We start from the raw sequence: 22,772 nt of genomic DNA, 5'->3' as shown, positions 1-22,772 counted from the left end.
GCCAATTTACTCTCCACCGCCAGACTCACTCAGCTTGCACGGTCACACTGCAAATTCAAAGTTTGAGAATGGGAAAACTTCTGGACTGGATTTGACTGAAGTAGAAGTTACTAGGTTAGCTACTGCCTATACGTACGAGTATAGATAGCATGTAGCTTAGGCACTGAAGAGAAGGCTTTACTTGGACTTCTTCAGGCCTTGAGAGACATATGTAGTACAGTGTCAAGATGAACTTGGGGATGAATTTGGCCCCACCGTCATTTCAAGTTCGCCGTTTACTTTGGACTAGTGCGATGCTAGTAGATTAATTACTTAGTTAGTCGTAACTAACTCGTAGTAGGACAAGGCTGAGGCTGAGGTTGAGGCTGAGCGAGTTGACGAGGTGTACACCAACTTGTATACCATATACAACCGTGGATAAGGTATCCATGCATAAGGTTATCCATGGATGTCACTATACAACTTGTATCAACATGCTTTGATGGCATATTGATTGTATCGTATTCAAGCAGTTAGTACTGTAGTATTGAACATAGACAAGGTGGAACATGACAGCTGGTCAGACCCTGAACCATTTGAGGATTGTAGGGTTTCATCAATTTGTAGTGTACGACCACATACATAACTACATAATGTAGAATTCAATAACTAAGTAACTAGTCATTGGGGATTGAAGTACAGTGGGGAAACATCAGTTTGAGCCGATAATCTGACCGCTTTCATCCTACCGCCTTCTGCTTCTTTCATAATTGGAAGAATGAACCAGAGTAAGAACGGCAGAAAGAAGGGATAGTCACAAAACTAATGCTTTTGGTACTATAGGACAAGCACGAGTTAGTTATTTACTCCAGAGTACTGCTGATAACTAGTTAACTAATAAATATTTGTGCATACCAATGAGTACTCATATATCACCAGCTATATATCCCACTGTATTTTACTGCTATATAGTAGCTACATAGTTAGCTAATCATTATTATTCAAATATTCCAAGTTACCAATTCCTGTAGTTTGCTTGTTTATTAGCACAGCTTGACTGTCGGAGTCAATTCAACCGAGGCACCGCCTTGCGTCACCGGCTATCTACATTGGATTTCCCTTCCTTCTGTATCCATCCTCGGGAACCCATAGAGTTAATCAATTAGTAACTAGCAAATCACTAGTCGTGCATTAATCTCAAATTTCAGTCTCAAATACATCTTAAGGAGTAATGTAGTCCTGTTCGGTAACTATCCCCTCGGTATACCGCTTCTGATTGATGCCGGAGAATACCCGAGCGGCTCAGTTTCCCCGCATGCTTCACCCCCGGATACGCTTTTTAAAGTCGTCGTCCCCCTTTTTGCCCATAGCAACTCTCTTTTCTTTTTTCGAAGGCTTTATGTCGAAGATTGGCATTTGCAATTGAAGGCTCAATTGACAGCAGTGCATCTGGAATCTCCATTAGTCCGAAACATAGAAATAATCCGTGCTCCAACTTAGTCGCTCCACACCTCGCATATTTGACAGCCTCGGTCTATTCTTCTTGCCCTCTTCTCCTCCTTTCAATAATCTCAACCACCCCCGCACAAGACAACACAATGGTCTTCTTACCAGACAAGAAATTCGGCGAGTTGGGGCCGATCCCCGATAATATCCCCATCAGTGAATTCATGCTCAATGAGAAATATGGTCGAGTCGCACACGAGCACGCCCGCGACCCGTACACTTGCGGTCTAACTGGCCAGACCTATTCATCGCGACAGGTTGTCGATCGTGTCGATTGGATTGCGCGTGGTCTAGCAAAGGAGTTCGGCTGGAAGGCAAACCAAGGCTCTGAATGGGATAAGACATTGGCTGTCTTCAGTGTCAATACGGTATGTTCGTTCCCCGCCTTTAACCCACGGGGTGTTATGCGATATGAGAAAGTCTGACCTGGGACTATTAGATTGATTCTCTACCCTTTTTCTGGGCTGTTCACAAACTGGGAGGCGTCGTTTCTCCAGCTAATGCGGCCTACTCGGCCCCTGAACTGAAACATCAGATCTTGGATTCCGGCGCAAAGGCCCTCTTCACTTGTGTTCCTCTTTTATCCGTTGCTCTTGAGGCGGCCTCATTGGCCGGCCTGCCCAAGAATAAGATCTATCTGATTGATGTACCTCAACCAATCCTTGGAAACACTCAACCCCCGAAGGAATTCAAGTCCGTCTTGGATATCCTAGAGAGTGGAAAGTCGCTACCCCCAGTAGATGAGTTGAAATGGTCCCCTGGAGAAGGAGCGCGCCGTACTGCATTTTTGTGCTATTCGAGCGGAACTTCAGGTTTGCCGGTAAGTTGTTGCGTTTGCATTGGGGTTAGTTATGCCAGGCGGGGACTTGCAGGGCTAACAGGTATCTCATTTATAGAAAGGTGTCATGATTTCCCATCGTAACGTCATTGCCAACACTTTGCAAATCAAAGCCTTTGAACAGAACCACCGTTCTGCTGCTCAACCCAAGGATGGACTGGCTGTGTACTCGGAGATTGGCCTCGGTCTTCTGCCCCAAAGTCACATCTATGCGCTGGTCGTCATCTGCCATGCTGGTGCCTATCGTGGTGACCAGACTATCGTTCTCCCCAAGTTCGAAATGGCTTCGTACCTGGCTGCTATTCAAAACTTCAAAATCACAGGGCTGTTTCTGGTAAGTTCCTGCTCCTCAACACAAGATTCTTGTTCAGTTTCTAACACGGACCAGGTCCCTCCCATCATTATCAATATGCTGCGGAACCAGGACGTGTGCTCAAAGTATGACTTGAGCTCCGTCACTAGTCTTTTCACAGGCGCAGCACCCCTTGGAATGGAGACAGCCGAGCAGTTCCAGAAAATCTACCCCAATGTCGCGATCCGACAAGGATACGGTACGCACGAAAAGTCGATAATCATCAAGCAATACTGACCAAAAATAGGTTTGACGGAGACATGCACTGTTGTCTGCTCGACCCACCCTACGGATATTATCTTCGGCTCATCAGGATGCCTGGTTCCGGGATTTGAGGCACGCATCATGTCCGCAGAGGGCAAAGAAATCACAAGCTATGATACTCCTGGTGAGCTCGTGGTCAGATCTCCGAGTGTTGTGCTTGGATACCTCAACAACGACAAGGCCAATAAGGAGACCTTTGAAGATGGATGGATGCGCACAGGTGATGAGGCTGTCGTTCGTCGCGGACCCAAGGGCACCGAGCACATTTACATTGTAGACAGAATCAAGGAGTTGATCAAGGTCAAGGTAAGTGAAGTTATCTAGTAAGACGCAGCTCCATGTGACTAGGAAAAAAAAAGCTAACCTGTGTCCGACATAGGGTCTACAAGTCGCACCCGCCGAGCTCGAGGCTCATCTCCTTTCCCACCCCGATGTCGCTGATTGCACTGTAATCGCCATTCCTGACGATGCCGCAGGTGAAGTCCCCAAAGCTATCGTCGTCAAGTCGCCTTCTGCAAGCTCCGATGATGCAGCCGTCACTCAGGCTATCAAGAAACATGTTGAAGACCACAAGGCTCGTCACAAGTGGTTGAAGGGTGGTGTTCGATTTGTCGATGCCATTCCCAAGAGCCCGAGTGGCAAGATCCTTAGACGTTTGATCCGGGACCAAGAGAAGGAGGCTCGGAGAAAGGCTGGGGCGAAGCTGTGAGCGTTATACAGCGCCTTTAGACTTGGTCAGGTTAGATATAATTATGACCAGTGCAAAGGCAATCATCACTACGCTTTACTGTTATAAATCATTATTAGACAGATGTCAATGTATACGCTAAGAATATACTATCTTCATGCAAGTTTCAGTGATTTGATGGACCAATAGTTAGTATATCCGATTGATACTGTACAAGTGCTGGTTGATGCTGTACGTACTTCCGGAGATAGTGAGATGAGTTTGCAGTGTTTGTCTCCCGCGGGGGTGGATTTCTAAGCGGGCGACAGCGACAGAAAAAAAAAAGATTCATCTGCAGTTGATCTTTGCGCTTAACGATTGACAGGTGGAAGACTCTTCTTTTATTTATTTTTCTTTATATTGGGTAGTTCTTATACAGGATTCACTCAGATCTTCTATATCATCCTGATTTCACCCCACGACAATCATTGCATAAATATAACTAGAGCTATTAACAGCTTCAAAGATGTCATCACAAGATCCCCACCGCGAGAACGAGGAGGAAGCCTTCGTTGGCGCTGATGAGGCAGAGGAAATCTTTACCCGCGATGAAGACCACCCCATGGAGTCAGATGGGGAAGATGAGGACCAAAATATGACCATCGACGAGCAAATCACTTTCGAGAACAACTCCTCAGCACACTTCGACTCGCACTCAGACTCTGTCTTCTGCATCGCGCAACACCCAATTCACAACAACATCGTAATCACTGGCGCTGGTGATGACACAGCTTACATCTTCGACTCGACGCCTGCTGAGCGACCCGTTCTCCCCTCAAGCTACGAATCAAACCCCCAGCCACGAGAACGGGCCTCACTGAACCCCCTCTCCAAGCTCGATGGACACACTGATACCGTTAATGCTGTAGCTTTCACCGAGCCGGCAGGCGAGTACGTCGTAACGGCAGGGCTGGACGGCAAGCTCCGGGCATGGCGGGACTCGACGCCCCAGAAGACAGGAATTGCGTGGGAGTTTGTTGCTGAAGCCCAAGAAGTCGAGGAAATTAATTGGGTAGCAGTCTGCCCTTACCAGCAAGGTAGCGAGGAGAAGCGGAATGTCGTTGCAATGGGTGCCAATGACGGTAGCGCTTGGGTTTTCCGCATCGACCATACCGATTCTCAACCTATCTCCATCATTCAGACTTTCTTCCAGCATACCGAGTCCTGCACGGCCGGCGCTTGGACACCGGACGGAAACTTGCTTGCGACTGTGTCGGAGGATGGAAGTTTCTACGTTTACGACGTGTTCGGTGCTGCTGCCGCAGCTGGTATCGCCGGCTCGCCTGGTACCAACGCTATTGTTGGGTTGACTGCGGAGGATCAGCGTTTCGCCGTTGAGGGTGGTCTGTATTCCATCGCTATCTCACCTGGTGGTGGAATTGCTGCTGTTGGTGGTGCGGAGGGTCACATCAAGGTTGTCGGTATGCCTCGCATTACGGGTGGTCCACAGGCTGCAAAGGGCAAGGCGTCGGGTGCTCAGGCGGCCACTGCATCTGCTGCAGGGACTATTGTCGCTGACCTCCAGGCTCAGTCTGACGGTATTGAGACTTTGTCATTCTCCCAGCCTCCGCTGACTCTACTGGCTGCGGGTTCCGTCGATGGCTCCGTCGCTCTGTATGACGCCGCTCACCGATTCGCCGTCCGTCGTCATGTGAAGGAGGCGCATGAAGGCAGCGCTGTCGTCAAGGTTGAGTTCTTGCACAGCAGGGTCCCTGCTGGTCCCCGCCCAGGAGGTGCTGCTCAGGGCCGGCCTTGGTTGCTTACCACAGTTGGCCTTGATGGCATTGTTCGCCGCTGGGACGCTCGTGGTGGAACCACAGCTGCTGGCCAGGGTCTTTTGAAAGAGTGGAAGGGACACATGGGACTCTCTGAGAACGAGGATGGTGAACAGGCTGGTGGTATCATGGGCTTTGTCCAGGGATTCGATGGCCAGCGCGTTGTCACCGCCGGAGATGATGGTGTCTCCCTTGTTTTTGAGGATGAGTAAATAGATGCGCCTGCCAAGAAAAGCATACGGAACAAAAAGATCCTTTCTCCTCGTTATTGCGGAGGAGACTGAATGCGATTTATGATATCATGTTACACCCATAGAGTACGGAATGACCGAATTCACATTTGCACTTCGAAGACCTGTCATGAGAAAAATAAATAGTGAATAGTGAAGCTTGACTGTTAGGGTGAGCTTAAATAATAATCAATGATAGAAATATCGTAGAAGCCACATCGGGTTTAAACGATAAAAAAAACATCTTGATAATTGAACATGTTCTATGTACATCCGACAAATCCACCAACACTCCTTCCGTTGGCCATGCTTTGCAAGCCTTAGTTCAAGAGAAACATATAGTGCATCGCTGCAAAAACGCGGCATTGCCCTCTCTCCCCAATGATAAAGTCATGGCTGCCACTATCGAACCGTAGAGTTTCCGTCCTTTGCCGGGATGAGACCGGATCTCATCTTCTGGGGTATTCGTCTTTTGAAATATCGTCAATAGTCGAGTTATTGACGACTGTTCCGTGCATTTCTCTCCAAAGGGACAATTTAGTGGTGGGCCTCGCCGTGGTTACCGTCACCATGGTGGTCATCCTTCAGGAAGAAGTGCTCGTATGCGCAGTAAGCAGTGAATGCGACGGTAGCGATGCCGAGACCGGGGAAGAGTCCCTTGAAGCGGTTCCACCGAGTGAATGGACCGGTGTAGCGCCAGGCCTCACTATTCAATTGTTAGTATCGCGATACAGGAAACCAGGCGGTTGTCGGAAACGGGGAAGCGATCGTACTTGCGAGCCCAGGGATCCCGCTTGGCCCAGATAGAATTGGGAGAGGCCGCAGCCTTAAGCTGGTTGATATCAAAGCCGGTAGGGTTCCGAGCAGGCATGGTGGGCGAGGGGAGGAAAGACTTGAAGTTCGAGTTGGTAATCCACGGACTTCAGAGGGAGCGAACTGAGTGAAGTCAAAGGCGGTGCGTGCTTGGCGCTAGTCCCGATACGGCGGGGCCCATAGCTCCCACGCCCGCTACGGAGTCGAGCCGCCGAATCTGAACTGAACACTCTCTTCTATGCGCCTGATCTTTTCACAATGCCACCACCAGCCGGCAGATATGGGCCATCTGGTCTCAGGCGCCCCATATTCTTTACAACAACAAGCTCAGCTTCAGTCCCAACATCATCCACAGTCAGCGAGCGCTCTTCCGCCCCCTTCACTCGGTGGCCACCCCGGTTTCGCTGGCAACCCGAACACGAACATGAATCCCTTCACACTCTCTGGTGCGGGCATGTCCAATGGTATGTCGGCGGCTGGCTTTGCTGCCGTTGGCGCTGATGGCGGTGGCACAGGTCTCGCTAGCCATGCGGCTCAGATGGGATTCGCGCGTGGAGCTCAGATGCAACAACAGCAACTTCACCAAGGCCACGACGGACGGTTAGCCCTTGATGCGAAGACGGGTGCGGTGAAATCACGTATAAGAGATGTGTGGAAACATAACCTGGCCCATGAAATGGCTGTACTGAGGTCCTTGGTGGACAAGTACCCTTACATCAGCATGGTAAGAACAACCCAATTTGCCAACAATGACGGACACCCGGAAGAGAGAATTATCCTCCAAACAGAAATTCTTTGTCCTCTGACGTCGTCGGAAAACTATGATACTAACTAAAACCAAGGATACCGAATTTCCAGGAATCGTCGCACGACCGATCGGCCAGTTCACGAATAAGGCAGACTACCACTATCAAACGCTTCGATGTAATGTCGACTTGTTAAAGATGATTCAGCTGGGTATAACATTGTTCAATGAGGACGGAGAAGTACCTCCACTATCAGGGACCGACGCAAATGGACAACCTTACGGCATGCCCGCACCTTGCACATGGCAATTCAACTTCCGGTTCTCGTTAGAAAACGACATGTACGCTCAGGATTCGACCACCATGCTCGCTAAATCCGGAATCGATTTCAATATGCACGAAAAGAATGGAATTGATCCCTTTGAGTTTGGCTCTTTGCTAATCAGTTCAGGCCTGGTCTTGCTCGATGATGTTCACTGGGTCTCCTTCCACTCTGGCTACGACTTTGGATATCTGATGAAAATTATGCTTTGCACCGCTTTGCCTGAGAACGAAGAGGAATTCCATAAACTCCTCACCATCTTTTTCCCTTCCCTCTACGATATCAAATACCTTATGAAGCACGCCGGCCGCAACCAGGCCGTTAACGACTCTCCTCTCACCCAAGCCGCGGCACAAATCCTCACGAACCTGGGCCAAAAATCTGGCCTACAGGATATTGCAGATGAACTAGGTGTTAAGCGCGTTGGAATTGCCCACCAAGCTGGATCCGATTCTCTCGTTACTGGCGAGATATACTGGAAAATGCGTCAGTTAGTCTTCAACGGTTCAATTGACGAAAGCAAGTACTCCGGGCAGATCTGGGGGCTGAATGGACAAATGCCTGCCCTCAGTTATCAAATGGCGCAACAAACACCGAATCTGAATGGAGCTACTATTTATTCAGCCACTGGAACTCCGAGCACGCCTAATACGGGTCACATTGGAACCGGCGCACATACGCCGCAACATGGATTCCCGACACCAAGCGCTTTCATCACCGGCAAATCATGAAATAGAGGACTGAAGGAATATAACCTATCGTCGAAGATAGATAGGTTGGTGGCGGAAGTCTGATACGATATGATGATGTACATAGGCACGAAGACTGCGTGCTGGTTTTTCTCGATCTTCGGCATTGTCTTCTCTCGCCTGTCGTTTGCATAGATCCTTATTCTCCAGGATCTCTCTTGCGCCTAGGTGAGTGTCGGGTTGGCAAGGGGGCGTGTATGGTGTTTTTGATTTGGTTGTGCTATCTTGAATTCCATCTGTAAGGCGTTTGGGCCATGGCCTTTGCCTGTTCTCGCTATGGTCTCGTTCTATACTGTCAATCTTATAGGTAGACCTGGAGTTTGCTTACAATGGGTCTGCTCATTTACTATTCATGTTTGTTGGTAGCTCTTCGTAAATTCAATTTCGCTACTTATTTCATGACATTGACTCGGAAGAGCGAGTAGAGATCTTGACTGGTAGAAAATACGCTTCCATTCCTAGTATGCGAAAGGCTTCCATGCCTGCATTGAGAAGCGAGATGCGACAAAGGAGAAGACGATCCCTCAACTATTAGCTAGTATGAGCAATTCATAGTAGTCATCCCATCACTCATCCTCGTGATACCCGTGAATACTCCCCGGATGTTCGTCTATCAATGGCCAGCAACGAGTTTCCCTTTTGGATCATGAGTGACCACACTATTCCCAATTTGGTAAAGGGATCCGGTCTCCGCATTTGTAGTGTTCCACGACATCTCGGACTCGGACAGCAGATGCGTCTATCTAATCGTATTGATGGACGTAAGGCGATATCGGTGTATGAGGGGGTTGCAGAAGGTGCATTTAAATACTCAAAAGACCCTGTCGTCGGTCAACAATATCTTATCCTAGGGTTACACTATCACCACCCCTCTGATCCATCCATACTTAGGGCTTGGATCTGGAGAACTATAAAATCACTACTCGATAACACTCGATATACCAGGAGAATTTCGGCTTGTTCGAAGATTTCTGCAGAAAAAATCACCCGGCATGGTTCTCGATCGACTTCAGCAATTGACCCATCAGGTCAATGCGACAGCTCCCCCTCCTCATCCGTTGGATCCCTTGTCCACCTCAGAGATTGATGCTACAGTCAGTTTGATCCGAAGGGAGCATGGACAACTCAACTTCAATGCAGTCACACTCTTTGAGCCACGGAAGGCCGAGATGATGGCCTGGCTTGCGAGCCCAGAAACGGCGAAGCGACCAGCTCGGGCAGCAGACGTTGTGGCTATTGCACCTGGCGGCAAGGTTTATGATGGAGTGGTAGACCTGGACCAGAACAAAATTGTTGAATGGAAACATACTCCAAATGTTCAGCCTCTGATCACGATGGAAGATCTTCAGGAGGTTGAGCATGTTGTGCGAAAGGATCCGAAGGTCATTGAACAATGCGGCATCATTGGTATTCCTCCAGAGGATATGCACAAGGTGTACTGTGATCGTGAGTGAAAAGAGACTGTCTAAATAATAAGAGTCATTACTGACCTGATAACTTGTATAGCCTGGACAATTGGATATGATGAGCGCTTCGGTACGGGTGTTCGGCTGCAACAAGCTCTCATGTACTACCGTCCTCATGTCGACGATTCGCAGTATACCTTTCCACTAGACTTCTGTCCCATCTATAACTCAGAGGAAAAGAAGATCATCCACATTGATGTGCCTACTGTGAGGAGGCCCCTTAACAAGGCTCTGCCAAACAACTATCATCCTGAGGCGATTGAAAAAGAAGGTGGCTTCCGTACTGATATCAAACCAATCCACATTACCCAGCCAGAGGGAGTTTCCTTCCAGGTCAATGGTCGCAGCATCGACTGGCAAAACTGGAACATCCATGTCGGTTTCAACTATCGCGAAGGTATCGTCTTGAACAACATCACATTCAATGACAAGGGTAATGTTCGACCCATCTTTTGGCGCCTCTCGCTTGCAGAGATGGTTGTCCCATACGGTAACCCCGAACATCCTCACCAGCGGAAACATGCGTTTGACCTGGGCGAATACGGTGGCGGCTACATGACCAACAGCCTTGCTCTGGGCTGCGACTGCAAGGGTGCAATTCATTACATGGATGCAGCATTTGTGAACCGTGCTGGAGCATCCACAATCATCAAGAACGCTATCTGTATCCATGAAGAAGACGCTGGTATTCTCTTCAAGCACACCGATTTCCGCGACGAGTCTCTTGTTGTAACCCGTGGTCGCAAGCTTATTATCTCGCACATTTTCACCGCGGCAAACTATGAGTACTGCGTGTACTGGATCTTCCACCAGGATGGAACTGTCCAGCTTGAGATTAAGCTAACTGGTATCTTGAACACCTACTCCATTAACCCTGGCGAGGATACCAAGGGCTGGGGCACCGAAGTCTACCCCGGTGTCAATGCGCATAATCACCAGCATCTCTTCTGTCTCCGCGTTGATCCCAATATCGATGGACCTAATAATACGGTGTTCCAGGTTGACGCCGTCCGTGGAGAGGGTGAAGTTGGAAGTGCCGAGAACCCATATGGAAATGCTTTTTACGCCAAAAAGACCAAATTCAGTACCCCTCTCGAGGCAATGTCCGATTATGATGGCTCTACCAGTCGAACTTGGGAAATGTCAAACACAAATAAACTCAACCCCTTCAGCAAAAAGCCTGTCTGCTACAAGCTGGTTAGTCGTGAGGTACCACCACTGCTTCCCAAAGACGGCAGCCTAGTCTGGAAGCGTGCTGGGTTCGCTCGACATGCAGTTCACGTCACAAAATGTAAGTCTATCCCGTGCAACCATCCAATTTGAATTACTAACAATTTAAATTTTGCAGACTCCGACGATGAAATCCATCCCGCTGGTCGCCACGTCCCACAGACATCCGGCGAGCCATCTCACGGTATCCCAGCATGGATTGAAGCCGCTGGACCCAACAGCTCCATCGATAATACGGATGTTGTTTTGTGGCATACATTTGGCCTCACCCATTTCCCTGCGCCGGAGGACTACCCTATCATGCCTGCCGAGCCAATGACATTACTTCTCCGTCCGCGAAACTTCTTCGACCGAAACCCTGCTCTTGACGTGCCACCTAGCTATGCACGCACGCCATCACAGGTTGCAGCTGGTGCAAATGCGTGCGGGTGTAAGAAGAGTGATGGTTCTAGTGTGCTTGTCTAGTGTGATGGAAGAAGCTATCTGGGTTGGGGAAGATTTTGCATGGGGCTGGTGTAACTATTCAGTTTTCTCCCACTTTTATGTTCAAGCGAATGATATTCTATTTCAAGTTTCAATATTGTAGTATCCAAAATCACTGCCAATGGTACTATGAGCATCGCTTAAAACTTCATGCATAGTATGAAGTATACTCCACATACACACCTGTGTTTGGGCAATGACAGTCCAATCAGTCGCCTTTGGGGCGACCCGCCTCGCTCCACACGCGGCTTTGGTGGCGCCAAACTCATCACGATTCATGATGAGTCAAGCCAACCAAGTTGCATCTTGTCCTAATCGTCGTATTTATATAGATCCAGGGGAAAATCCTGTCTTCCAACTCCATATTCATCGCAATTGTCCTGGATAATACCAGTATGGATTCATTCTCCTATCCACGTCCAGAAGGACTGCAAACCCTATCCGCCGAACAAATCGATCAGCGCTCTGATGGAGAGATCGATTTCGATATTCAACACCCGAAGCCCACTATATCAGATGACAAGAATATCTGGTTCTTCTGGCATTCTGGTTATGAAGACATGCACCCTTATACAAAACGCAACATCCGAGCATGGCATCGACGCTTCGCAAGACAGGGATGGGTAATTCGTGTACTTAATCTGTGCCCAGGGTCCGAATTGAATGTCGCCAATTATCTCAATGTCAACGATCCGGAAACATTTCCTCCGGCTTTTACTGAGGGTACAATTGCTGGCCATCATGCTGCTCAGCATACATCGGATCTTGTCCGATTCCCATTACTGGTCAAGTATGGCGGTATCTATGCAGATGTAGGCTTGATTATGATTGGAGATCTCGATCGCCTTTGGCATACGACCGTTGCAAACCCAGAATCGCCTCGCGAGGTCATTTCATTCAGATTTGACAGTGTATGTCTGACCAACTATTTTCTGGGATCCAGACGTAATAATCCCTTTTTCCAACGCTGCCATCAACTTTTCTTGAAGTTGTGGGAAGGCAAAAATTCGACGGAAGGAATGTGTAAATCGCCTTTACTGAAGGGTGTCCCGATGTTACAGGCACCGAAAGGATATGAAGATGAAGGAAGAATCATCAGCATCGAAGAAGCCACTGAAATCTTGACCGATTATATCATTCAAGGACAGGTGATCTCCCTTGTCATGGGTCTTGTTGACGTCGAAGGAGGATGGAATGGGCCCGAATACTCAGCGAAGCACATCTACGCAATGGACTATATGGTCGGATCGCAATTAATCAACGACATGACTGGTTGGGATGGCCCAAAGGCCTTTGAACTGATGTCACTCCCACTTCCGTCGAATGGAGAAGAAGAGTCCGAAGATCAAAGGAAGGCGAGGGAGATTGTAGAGGCTTGCTTGACTAAGAGCTTTGCTTTTAAGCTTGCGCATGGTCTGATTTTGAAGGTCCTCGGTGATACACTGGGCTCCCTCTGGAGACGGCACGAAGGATCTGATGATGTGCCGCATACATACGCCCATTGGCTTCGATCTGGCATTCTCAAGTGGGTGCAGAGTGAATTACCTCCCGCAAAGGAATTTGAGCCTTTTGAACCTTTCAAGAAGGGTTTGCTTTTGAAAGAATAGACATAGTTGAAATAACTAAAATAAAAAGGATTTGCCATTGGATGCTATATTTCACCACTGGCTATTTACGATATCAATTGCCTTCTAACGATCTTTATCTTTCTCGATCCAGTCTCTCTCAACGCGTTCGCAATGCGAGGAAAGATATCCAAAGCATTCTGGTACCTGATGAGATCCATTTCATCATCGCTGAAATTACCATTTGCTTGGATACCAGATACACCCGGCTGTGCCTGGGAAAGCGGGACATATGGATCTTTTGATATCAGTCAATCTTTCATCTTTGAAAATTTCTCAAAGAAAACAACTCACAGTCAATCCCAGTAACGAGCTTTTGTGCTCCAATAAAGCTTTTCAGGGCAGCGAGCTGGATAGTAGACGTTGCACTGGCGACATCGAAGTAGTATCCAGCAAGCTGCGCAAGACTCTCTGGGAAAGGAATTCCACCTGCATAGTCGAGTGTTGCGACGCCGGCGACGCGAGTAGCCAGATATGGTATTGCTCCGCCACCATGTGAGAATATCATTTTGAGATCGGGATATCGTGAACGTTGACCGGTGAGTAGCAGGTTTTCAATTGCGCGAACTGTATCAAAAGGGTACTCTATCATCGGCATTGGGTGGTTCAGGGCGACGGAAGTACATGTTGGAGCAGCTGGGTGAACGAATACGCTAGCATTGAACCTATTCAAGGCTTCAAAAACAGGATCCATCTTGGAGTCACCGAGGTAAAGGCCGTCTGTGTTGGTGAATAATCCAACTCCCGCAAAATGTAAAGTGTTCAGACAAAACTGTAGTTCCATATCAGAAAAGTCCTCATGTTCTCTTGAGAATTGATATTTACCTCTATTTCTGCAATCGCTTCTTTCACATGGGGAAGAGGAAGTAAGCAGAGTGCACCTAACCGAGTCGGATGAATCTCCGTGTACTCATGGAGCAGCAGATTGATGCGCCGTGCCAATGATTTAGCCTTTCGAGCATCTTTTACGAAAGAGATTCCAGGGGCAGTGATGCTCAGAGTCGAATAATTCACTCCAAGTGTATCCATGGAGTCGATATGCGAGTCCAATGACCAATCAGGAACCGGCGCACCATCGTTATACAAAGTGCCATTTTTGACTGGAAACCCGGCTGAAATCATCGCCTGTTTCCAAATGTCTGGAATGGCGTGGGAGTGCACATCAATTCGATAAGGAGCACTAATTGAATGACCGGTGGCATAGCGAGCAAGTGCACATCCAAGGAAAATGGCCCACGGAAGAGAGACCATTTTAATGTAATGTGCAGAAGATGCAGCTGCCAGGCTTGACTATGTTTATTTGTGGGCGTTCCTGATATAGTTGGCCGCTGAACAGGACTTCAAATGGTGTCAAACGGAGTGAGAACCTTGCTATCAGAATTGAAAACAATGATGGCAATGCAAGAGTTATAAACACTGCACTATCAGAGGCGGGGCTAAAGCGCAGCTGAAATTAGTACATTTCATCTTTTAATTTATGTTCGATTGGGTGGTAAAAGCCGATCAGATGTCAAATGATACATTGCAGACGCAGCCCATACACTAGTGTATGAGCTAGATATGTTGCTGGCCATAAAATAACCGACGAATGGAGCTAATTTCCAAAGGGAACCCGTCTTGGCGTATGTCGTTAACCTGAATTGGACAGTGTACTTCAGTGCCAAAACATGGCTCTGAAGCTATCGATTTTTGTCACATCAAGACCTGAGAAATCATTGCGCATCCTTGCTATATATATTCAAACTTGGCGGTCTTGATTTCAAAATTGTATTACCAGTGATATACACTTTAAGGCCAGGGGATTGATGAATATTAAGGCAATGTGCACAGATCCAGATTAGAGTCGGATCATGTGGAGACGATCTTACTGATGTGGTTATCGGATAAAAAACAAAGTTAAAAATAAGCCTAAGCTGCTTAAGCTTCTGGGAGATAGAAATATATGACATTGAGAGATAAAGTGGAAATGGAAGATAAGTAAGGACACATCATTTGGAGTGACCCGAATTCAATTGCAACAGAAATCATCATCAAAAATATCCTCGCCCTCATGTTTCACTCGCTCATGGTTTCGGGCGTGTTCTCGGCGGTTGAAGCTCTTTGCGCAATGGTGGTATGAGCAAATGAAGGATCCAGGCGTAATATGGATGGTCTCAACATGTCGACGTAGGCAAGTCACTTTGTGAAAGCCGATCTTGTTAGAACAACCCTTCCACTCACATCGAAATGGACGCTCATTCTGATGATCTGCACGCTGGGGAGCGATAGGAATATTTGGGATTGGGGCGATGGGTTCAAGTCTCCGGGAGAAGGTTTCTGGAGACATCGCAGATCTTTCGATCTCATTGACGTTCATGGAGGGGGCGTTGTGGTAGGGCCAGGGGATCGATCTGTACTCAGCCCCCCGCCAGTTACCGGTGATTGCATGAGCAGGAGGAACTGCATGGCCGGTAGCAACAAAATGATCGAATTGATTTTCTTGAGAGTGAAATGCAGACATTAGTCTGTCATGGCTGTTCTGCGCGGATGAGAAAGGTGCCATTTGAAATGAACTGGAGGGAACATGGCCTTGATTCCAGCGAAGCGCATCCTGCCCTCGCATGCCAGACTCTTGGGGGTTGATGGGCTCGGCCTCGCGGGCCCGGTATTGAAGCTCGTTGCCGTAACTGCGTAAGTCGAACATGTGACTGTTAGCAGCGCAGCTCTCAGTGAACTCGTGACTGAAATCCATCGTGATTATATGTTATTTTCGACTTAATGGGTCAGAAAATGGATGAATAGTTAAGTCCACTAGTATGAAAGATGCGATATGAACGATTTGCCCTCGACAGAAGGGCGTTTATAAGCTAATTTCTGTCCATTCTAGGCGTCGATACGCCTACCACCCAGCGCCTTCTTTCTTTGCCCGCAAAATTGAGAGTAATCGCCTGAGGGCTTCAAAGGCGACGAATAGAATACTATCGCATGGAGGAGTTGGTGTGGGCATACCCTATTCCGTCGCCCTGTGCCTTCCTAACCAGTCTTCCAATTTGATTTGCATAAGGCGCAGAGAAGACTGGTCACCTTGAATTGATCTAGACTCGAAATACAACGGAAAGGGGTTTGGTTTGGCAATCATGAGCCGGGCTTGGGGGGGGGGGGAATAGTACATGCTCTCTCCCTCTGCATTTGAACAGTCCGCGCCAAATACCTACACGATCCATTACACATAACCTCGAGGCCTGATAGGCTTATTGGCCGCTACACCTGACCTTGAATTAAGTTCAAGCATCGTTGCAGCTCAAAATAGATACAGAGCAAGGGGAAGGGAGAATCCCCACCTTAAGAGCTACTTTGGCGTACTGATTGTGCGGGCTCCGCATCCTGTTGGGTCCATTGCTTGTCAACCCGCAGAAATTGAGACGATGTAATTTCCCGGACACATTCTACTGTTGCTGACCGACGATCGTGAAGAAACGAGATAGCTTTGAGGATTGCGATTGTATCCGTTCAGACATGCAGCTGGCTCCACGGCTTTCGCAAACTCCATGTGGGCCCCGCCTACGGTACTATGCAGCTCTGCCCGTCCTGGAAGGCTCGATGATCGGCCATGTGGAGCACCCAGCCGGGACTCATACAGTAGGACTACTGTATTTTGGTACTTTTGGAAGAAATGGTACTTTTGGAATAAATGGTACTTTTGGTTTCTCATGTATCTCCGCATCTCGTGCATTTCGCGGAATATAACGAGGATAACTGGTGTGCAAGATGCATCGTGTCACTCGAGAGGGATCCGGAATGTCAGATCGTGTGTGGATGGAACATGCATCTGAACCACCCCCGATATCCCGGTTGATCTCAAAGGTATTGAGCATAGAGATTCTGCAAGGGCAGAACATCTTGGCAGCGAGCCCGCGGTACCCATCGAAACCCAGTTGGGGAATTTGTCCGTTTCTGCATTGTATTGCCAGTCCAATGAAGAAATCCTTTTGTTTGATGAAGGCGCCAAATTTCCGGGGAACGTCACTCTCGGCTTTCCGTTGACGCCACCGGGGTATTTCTAAGATTCGGTGTGAAGTGTGGCAGTACCTGGTAATCTGGAATACAATAATACATGGACACCGCTCCCAGAACAAATTAGGCTCTGGGTTCCCGCCTATTTCTTTTTGAATGAGCGAATCATCTATAGGATGACAGTGTCTTCTACGCTGGTTTCTGACTAGCCTACAAGCCGTCTTGGATATCAGCACTCTGCTTTCGTCGTTTAGCATACACTAGACTAGGGGACTGATTGTCAAGTTTATCACTAAACACGAACGGCAAGAGTTTCGCTCATCAGAGAAGTTCGTTGTAGATCTCAAGTCACTCAAAAACACTCTTAATGTAAATTTGACAAGTCATATGCATGCTTAATATTGGCTGCGTATGTTTTTCGGGGTAGAGGGATTTAGAGTGCGATCCTTGTATAAGTGATAATGAGACCGGAACATTCATATAGAAAGGATATTTGCTTTGAGAACATTCATTATACATTAGCGACAAGTCTCATTATCGTGTCACGAAAATGGGCATAGGCTCTAGGAATGAGACATGAAATTGGTAAAGGGGTGTCAACGTAATACAAAAGAGATGTCGAAAAGAGAGGCAGGTGGCTTCAACTCAAGATGCGAGGCTATGTCCCCCATGGCTCTTGAGATGGTTCATGAAATTGTCTTTGCGACTGAAAGCAGATTCGCAGAAGCAGACGAACCGATTCTCTCCACCGTGCTTTTTGGTGAAAAACATATGCCGACGGAGATCTGACTCTCTTGTAAATCCAGGCTTGTTTTCACAAGATTGGCAGTAGAATTTCCGAGGCTGAGTCCGCCTGCGTGATGATTCTCGTCAGTATAATTCGTATGAGAAGACTAGCAATTGGCATGTCCCAAACTTACCCAGGCAAGCCGACGTCTGTTGGGGCGACTGTTGTAGCTCCACTGCTGTCTTGCGACGAATTAATTTCCGCGCTCTTGTCACTGGAGGAAGACAATGGAGCCGGAGATCTGTCAGGCCGGTCATGGTTCACCTCATGCGAGTCTTCAGCTTCATCATGGTATAATTCGCACTCGACAGGGGGGCCACTTTCATGAGGTAGTAGCTGGAGTCCTGCGAACAGGGACTGTGTTGCCATGTCCCACAAATGCGGGTCTGGGTGGCCCATACTAGACGCCAATGGTGATAAAAAGAAGTTTGGAAAGTTGACAGTGGATAAGGGGTACGGTCGACTCGAGTTTTGTAAAAGTGAATATAGTTTTGGAAAGAAGGGAGCGACGATTGATTTTATGTGATGAAGTATGAAGTATAGTTCCTGTAAAAAAGAGAGTGGGCAATCAAACAAAAAGGACGAGACCAACAAGAAGTGGTAGTGGAAACCACTCCGAGAAACCTCCTAGTATAGGAGCTGGGAACATTTTCGTTTAAATAATGAGAACTACAGAGCTCAGCGTTGCCTGGACTTGAGGAAATTTAAGGCGCGGGGATTGAAGGATCGGAGGTTTGGGACCATCGCAGTACTTTAGACCTACACTCTGCGATCAATAAGCTTGCACAAGAGAGAAGTGGAGTGAGGACCTAGGTTAGTTGGGGGGGATCGATGGCCATCGTGATAGAACTGGGTGGATCTCTGTCTGGAATGCAAATAAATCAAAATAGGAAAAAAAAAAATAGAAAAAGAAAAAGAAAAAGAAAAAGCCACAGGTCCATGAGGTTAGGGTAAGAGGAAACAATCCTGGAGTGGTTCAGTTCATCCGCGGCGGCGTGACAGGAGATGGATGGGTAAAGGAAGCCAAGTGAAAACACCTCAGTGAGTGAGGGGAGACAACCCCAATTGGGTTTTAAGATGGATCATTCCACTTGCTCCTCGCAGATCAGAATTCTGGTCATCACCGGGACACTCCGACCGTTTGCGATTTGTGGCAACTCTAGGAACGAGCAACCCTAAAAAGGTATCTACAGATGTGATCATTTAGGGTATCACACCGACCCTTGGGTCCCGACCGAGCGGTCTCGGTCGTGCCGGCGCGGCGGCACTATTTTTATACAAGCGATCATCTATAACACGATATGACAAAAAATACAGCGACTTGGTTATGTGTATCCGAGTTTTATGAAATTGTCCTACAGCACGCTAAGGCCATCGACAGATATTTTGAATTGTGGGCAGCAAATTACAAGCAGCCAAGGCGGTACATACATAGCATAAAAGAGTACATACCTAATGGAAATATGACGTGTCTATCCGTCCTGATCGTCGAAAGCTCCCCGGAGTTGGGATCCACCCCAGAGCTTTCGACACTGGAGCTATCTACTTTCCAACAAAAATGATAATATCTAGGTGCCTTTCGGGGAAATTATGCAGACTTTTTGAATTTTTTTTTTTTATGTTCTTTTTCTTTCTTCTCTCTATTCTATCCTTGAATTTTTTTTTTTTTTCATTTTTTGAATCCCGTGGTGATCCACTCCCACCCATTCCTCCCTTTGCTTTGTTCCCCCATTCTCCTTTCTGATGCTCCGAATTCTCATTTGCTCAAGCTACTCGCCTTGCGGCCTCCTAGCAATCTTCAATTATCATCTTGTCCATTATTACGAGAATCCAAGACAGCCATGCATGATTCTTACCTTGGAGCCATAATCACTTTACCTTGATTGTTATAATCTGTCCAATCTCAGTTCTTTTTTTTTTCTTTTCTGTTATGAACAAAGTACGTAGTAGTGGCACGGGAATAAATGATAGAAGTAGCACTATCGGGACCTGCAGGTTGATTGGGGTCCCATCTGACGCGTGATGGATCACACAAGGCCCTGCTGTAGCCTACATATTCCATTACCACACCCATGACGATATATCGCCTTGGCGCCGGCTACTAGCCAGCTGGTGATCGTCCGACACACAACGTACCCCATCAGTTCGCCGTCCGAATCTTCACTTCTGTAACAGCTCGATGCAGTATGAGTCTAGACTCAATCAGTACAAGTCTATGATACGAACCACTGTTTCGATGTATACTGTTACCAGCCATCGTTAGTGCTACGCTACAGACCCTGGTGCAGCTCGGTCCAGGACCCTTTGCTAGGCTCTGTGATGATGAATTGCCCCCCATTCGAGACTCTCTTTCTCTCAATCTCCCTTAATGGTGGCCTCCATCAGTTTTACGTTCTCAGCCCTTGGAATCACTGAGGGAACATATCTATGAAGGATGTTGTCAAGGAGTACAGCCTGGTGTTAGTGGAAATGCCTCAGCCACCTCCACTTCCGAGTTTCCGGCTGCACATGGGGACTCCTAGACTTGTGCATATCTAATCGATGAGTAGCACGAACATTGCCGATTACCGTGCAGGAAAAACGCGGGAACGGCGAAAAAGAAAATCTCCAACTAGCCGGCGCCAAGTCTCCCGGGGAATGCCGATGTCTCCAGAAGAAGCTTATGACCGGTCTACTGTTGAACATTACGTAGATCAGACTGAGAATATGGAGAAGGTAAAGCCATTGAAAGAGAAACTAAAAACAAAAAAAAGCTGGTAACACAACGGCTTGACAGAAGGAGGATACCTGTAGTATACCCTTACTGCATTTACTACCCAAGTCCTTCTGCCCCGACGGTATAGGATCGGAATTGCCGCTGTTCAAAAACTGGAGAACTGGAGACAAACCGTAATAATTCATCTCATTCGGTCATAAAATAAAGACTAGGCTGCTTAAACTTTTTCGCGTTCGACCAAAGCACATCTGGTGCCTTATTGTCCCCCGAAGACGACGCCAAGCGGCGATACTAGCCTCCATATTTTCAGAGGATAGTCTTGTCCCGGTGCTGTGCATTTTATTCTCATAGACCCGCAGGCACAAAGGCTTATGCAATTATTTTTCGCAGATCATGCTGGATCACCCTTTCCGCCAGATATTAAGAGTCCTGAAATGCGACCTGCTCATTTCAGGACAGCCTTCTTTTTTCCCCAAAATGGCAGCTTAATCTTCTAGGAACGCTTTGTGAATTGTTTTCGGGACAGTCCTATCTTCATTCTCCCGGACTTGAAGTTTACGAGTACGATTCGGGCTCGGTTCAATGTTTTGCTTGGAAATAGACAATATTCAAAACAACCACTTTCTGGATGCGGATCTTGCGCATTAGATAAGCGACAACAATCATTAACGTAATCCACGGCCGAGCTGGCCACCCACCCCATGATAAATTTTGAAAACATGATAAAACAACCAAAACGCATCAATTCTGCTATACCTATCGTTTATTACAACAGTTGACCCTATGCCCAATATCCCCGCATCCACTACACTTAGGTAGAGCCCTCCTGCGTGGCTGATTCTGCTGAGTAGGTAAATTGTTCTGTTCATGCGATACTATCTCATCAGCTTCTACTGGCTGAATTGGCTGCTGAGCTAGCTGTAGGTCCTCTTTGATTGATCACTCTTCGTGTGCAATTTGTCTAGTCGATCGAGTGCGCTTTTGACGTTTCTTTTCATTCGCTGCACGTAGATCGGTGTTCTCCTTCACTAGTAATGCAGTGTTATGAGATCCCAGGACTGCTATCCCGGTAGATTACGGCCACCGTACAGGTTAGTGCCAGAGGATCCGCACGTGACCGAACAGGCACGTGTTTATCTATCTGTATATAATGCTGCTAGTCTAGTACAATATCGAAACATGCAACTTCACCCCTCAGATTGCAATATTGTTTCGATCGCGGTAATCCATTTGCAATTATCTTGCTGGGGAATTGATCGCCAACTGTAGTATTCTGCTTTTGTAACTATCTTTTACAATAATATAAATTCCATTGCAAAACTAGTTTCATCGAAGTTATAGATATTCTCTGGGTGAATCCCATTTTTTCTCAATCGCATATTGCACCATCAAAAACCATTCTTTTATAGTCTTTATATCCTCATTAAGAGCGTGCTGATAATTATATCGTTTAGAAAGGTGTGATCGAAACTCTTCGCGCCGTTTAACGAATATTGATGCCCAATTAACACCAACAGTCAATAGAGAGATTGTCCCACGTGCTGTAAAAAGAATATTGGCCATTCCTCGTACAGTAAAGGACCTTGGTACTGCTCCACGCGAACCCATAGATGAAATCCAATCAGTAAGCGAATCCTCTTTGTATTGGATCAATTTATGGCTAATTTGTATATCAGCGCGTGAGACTACACCATTAGCATATTTTGCGTCTGTAATGTAGATAGTTTCGCTGCTGCGCGAATAGATGTGATACGGCCTTTTTTTATATCGTCAAGGGCTAATAGGATTCTGCCCTCCTGATTGGCCGATTTCTGCGATGATTCAGTGCGAATTGGTGGCATAGTAGGCGGTTGAATTAGGTAGGGTGGTGGTAAGACGCAATTCTGGATGGGGTGGCCAGCTCGGCCGTGGATTGTTACCTATCACGCTCGCTAGGTGGCGAGAGTGATATGCCAGAATCACAGTGTATCCAGATAGCCTCCGAAGATGCACCGCATGGCTAAACTTAATAGCAATAATATGGGATGGTTGACTTAGACATCTCTAATCTCAGATGGGTAAAGGAACGGAGTTTTATGGTATCACTCGGGAGCCGGTGGGATTGAAGGGTGATAATCTCAACCTTAGCAGACACCAGCACGGTATTCCGGTATGGTGTGGATAGGGTGAAT

At 47.4% G+C, this 22,772-nt stretch overlaps 9 protein-coding genes across 9 annotated transcripts; 5 read left to right on the top strand and 4 right to left on the bottom strand.

Annotated features, from left to right (window-relative positions):
* Window positions 1-1,577: 1,577 nt before the first annotated feature.
* Window positions 1,578-3,648, top strand: N7469_010838 (acyl--CoA ligase; the record flags this gene model as incomplete). Its single annotated transcript, XM_056649743.1, has 6 exons — window positions 1,578-1,853; window positions 1,925-2,305; window positions 2,382-2,657; window positions 2,712-2,874; window positions 2,923-3,245; window positions 3,319-3,648. The coding sequence occupies 6 exons, from the start codon at window positions 1,578-1,580 to the stop codon at window positions 3,646-3,648; spliced, it is 1,749 nt and encodes a 582-aa protein (XP_056496874.1).
* A 484-nt stretch (window positions 3,649-4,132) lies between these two features.
* On the top strand, window positions 4,133-5,653 carry N7469_010837 (uncharacterized protein; the record flags this gene model as incomplete). The annotated part of the gene is made up of 1 exon (XM_056649742.1): window positions 4,133-5,653. The coding sequence occupies one exon, from the start codon at window positions 4,133-4,135 to the stop codon at window positions 5,651-5,653; it is 1,521 nt and encodes a 506-aa protein (XP_056496873.1).
* Window positions 5,654-6,208: 555 nt separating this feature from the next.
* Window positions 6,209-6,542, bottom strand: N7469_010836 (NADH dehydrogenase [ubiquinone] 1 beta subcomplex subunit 3; the record flags this gene model as incomplete). Its single annotated transcript, XM_056649741.1, has 2 exons — window positions 6,209-6,377; window positions 6,445-6,542. 2 exons carry the CDS (start codon window positions 6,540-6,542, stop codon window positions 6,209-6,211), a joined length of 267 nt encoding a protein of 88 aa, XP_056496872.1.
* A 222-nt stretch (window positions 6,543-6,764) lies between these two features.
* Window positions 6,765-8,283, top strand: N7469_010835 (CCR4-NOT core DEDD family RNase subunit POP2; the record flags this gene model as incomplete). The annotated part of the gene is made up of 2 exons (XM_056649740.1): window positions 6,765-7,208; window positions 7,327-8,283. The coding sequence occupies 2 exons, from the start codon at window positions 6,765-6,767 to the stop codon at window positions 8,281-8,283; spliced, it is 1,401 nt and encodes a 466-aa protein (XP_056496871.1).
* A 1,010-nt stretch (window positions 8,284-9,293) lies between these two features.
* N7469_010834 (peroxisomal copper amine oxidase) lies at window positions 9,294-11,462 on the top strand (the record flags this gene model as incomplete). The annotated part of the gene is made up of 3 exons (XM_056649739.1): window positions 9,294-9,747; window positions 9,808-11,058; window positions 11,116-11,462. The coding sequence occupies 3 exons, from the start codon at window positions 9,294-9,296 to the stop codon at window positions 11,460-11,462; spliced, it is 2,052 nt and encodes a 683-aa protein (XP_056496870.1).
* A 413-nt stretch (window positions 11,463-11,875) lies between these two features.
* N7469_010833 (uncharacterized protein) lies at window positions 11,876-13,087 on the top strand (the record flags this gene model as incomplete). Its single annotated transcript, XM_056649738.1, has 1 exon — window positions 11,876-13,087. The coding sequence occupies one exon, from the start codon at window positions 11,876-11,878 to the stop codon at window positions 13,085-13,087; it is 1,212 nt and encodes a 403-aa protein (XP_056496869.1).
* A 65-nt stretch (window positions 13,088-13,152) lies between these two features.
* On the bottom strand, window positions 13,153-14,356 carry N7469_010832 (amidohydrolase family protein; the record flags this gene model as incomplete). Its single annotated transcript, XM_056649737.1, has 3 exons — window positions 13,153-13,343; window positions 13,400-13,877; window positions 13,931-14,356. 3 exons carry the CDS (start codon window positions 14,354-14,356, stop codon window positions 13,153-13,155), a joined length of 1,095 nt encoding a protein of 364 aa, XP_056496868.1.
* A 757-nt stretch (window positions 14,357-15,113) lies between these two features.
* On the bottom strand, window positions 15,114-15,788 carry N7469_010831 (uncharacterized protein; the record flags this gene model as incomplete). Its single annotated transcript, XM_056649736.1, has 1 exon — window positions 15,114-15,788. One exon carries the CDS (start codon window positions 15,786-15,788, stop codon window positions 15,114-15,116), a length of 675 nt encoding a protein of 224 aa, XP_056496867.1.
* A 1,955-nt stretch (window positions 15,789-17,743) lies between these two features.
* Window positions 17,744-18,254, bottom strand: N7469_010830 (uncharacterized protein; the record flags this gene model as incomplete). Its single annotated transcript, XM_056649735.1, has 2 exons — window positions 17,744-17,951; window positions 18,019-18,254. 2 exons carry the CDS (start codon window positions 18,252-18,254, stop codon window positions 17,744-17,746), a joined length of 444 nt encoding a protein of 147 aa, XP_056496866.1.
* Window positions 18,255-22,772: the final 4,518 nt, after the last annotated feature.

This window comes from Penicillium citrinum (genome assembly GCF_028827155.1).
Source record: "Penicillium citrinum strain IBT 23319 chromosome Unknown utg000009l:1.0-4274883.0:1.0-4276374.0, whole genome shotgun sequence".
In the NCBI taxonomy this organism is placed as follows: Eukaryota; Fungi; Ascomycota; class Eurotiomycetes; order Eurotiales; family Aspergillaceae; genus Penicillium; species Penicillium citrinum.
This window is presented reverse-complemented; position numbering and strand designations above follow the sequence as displayed.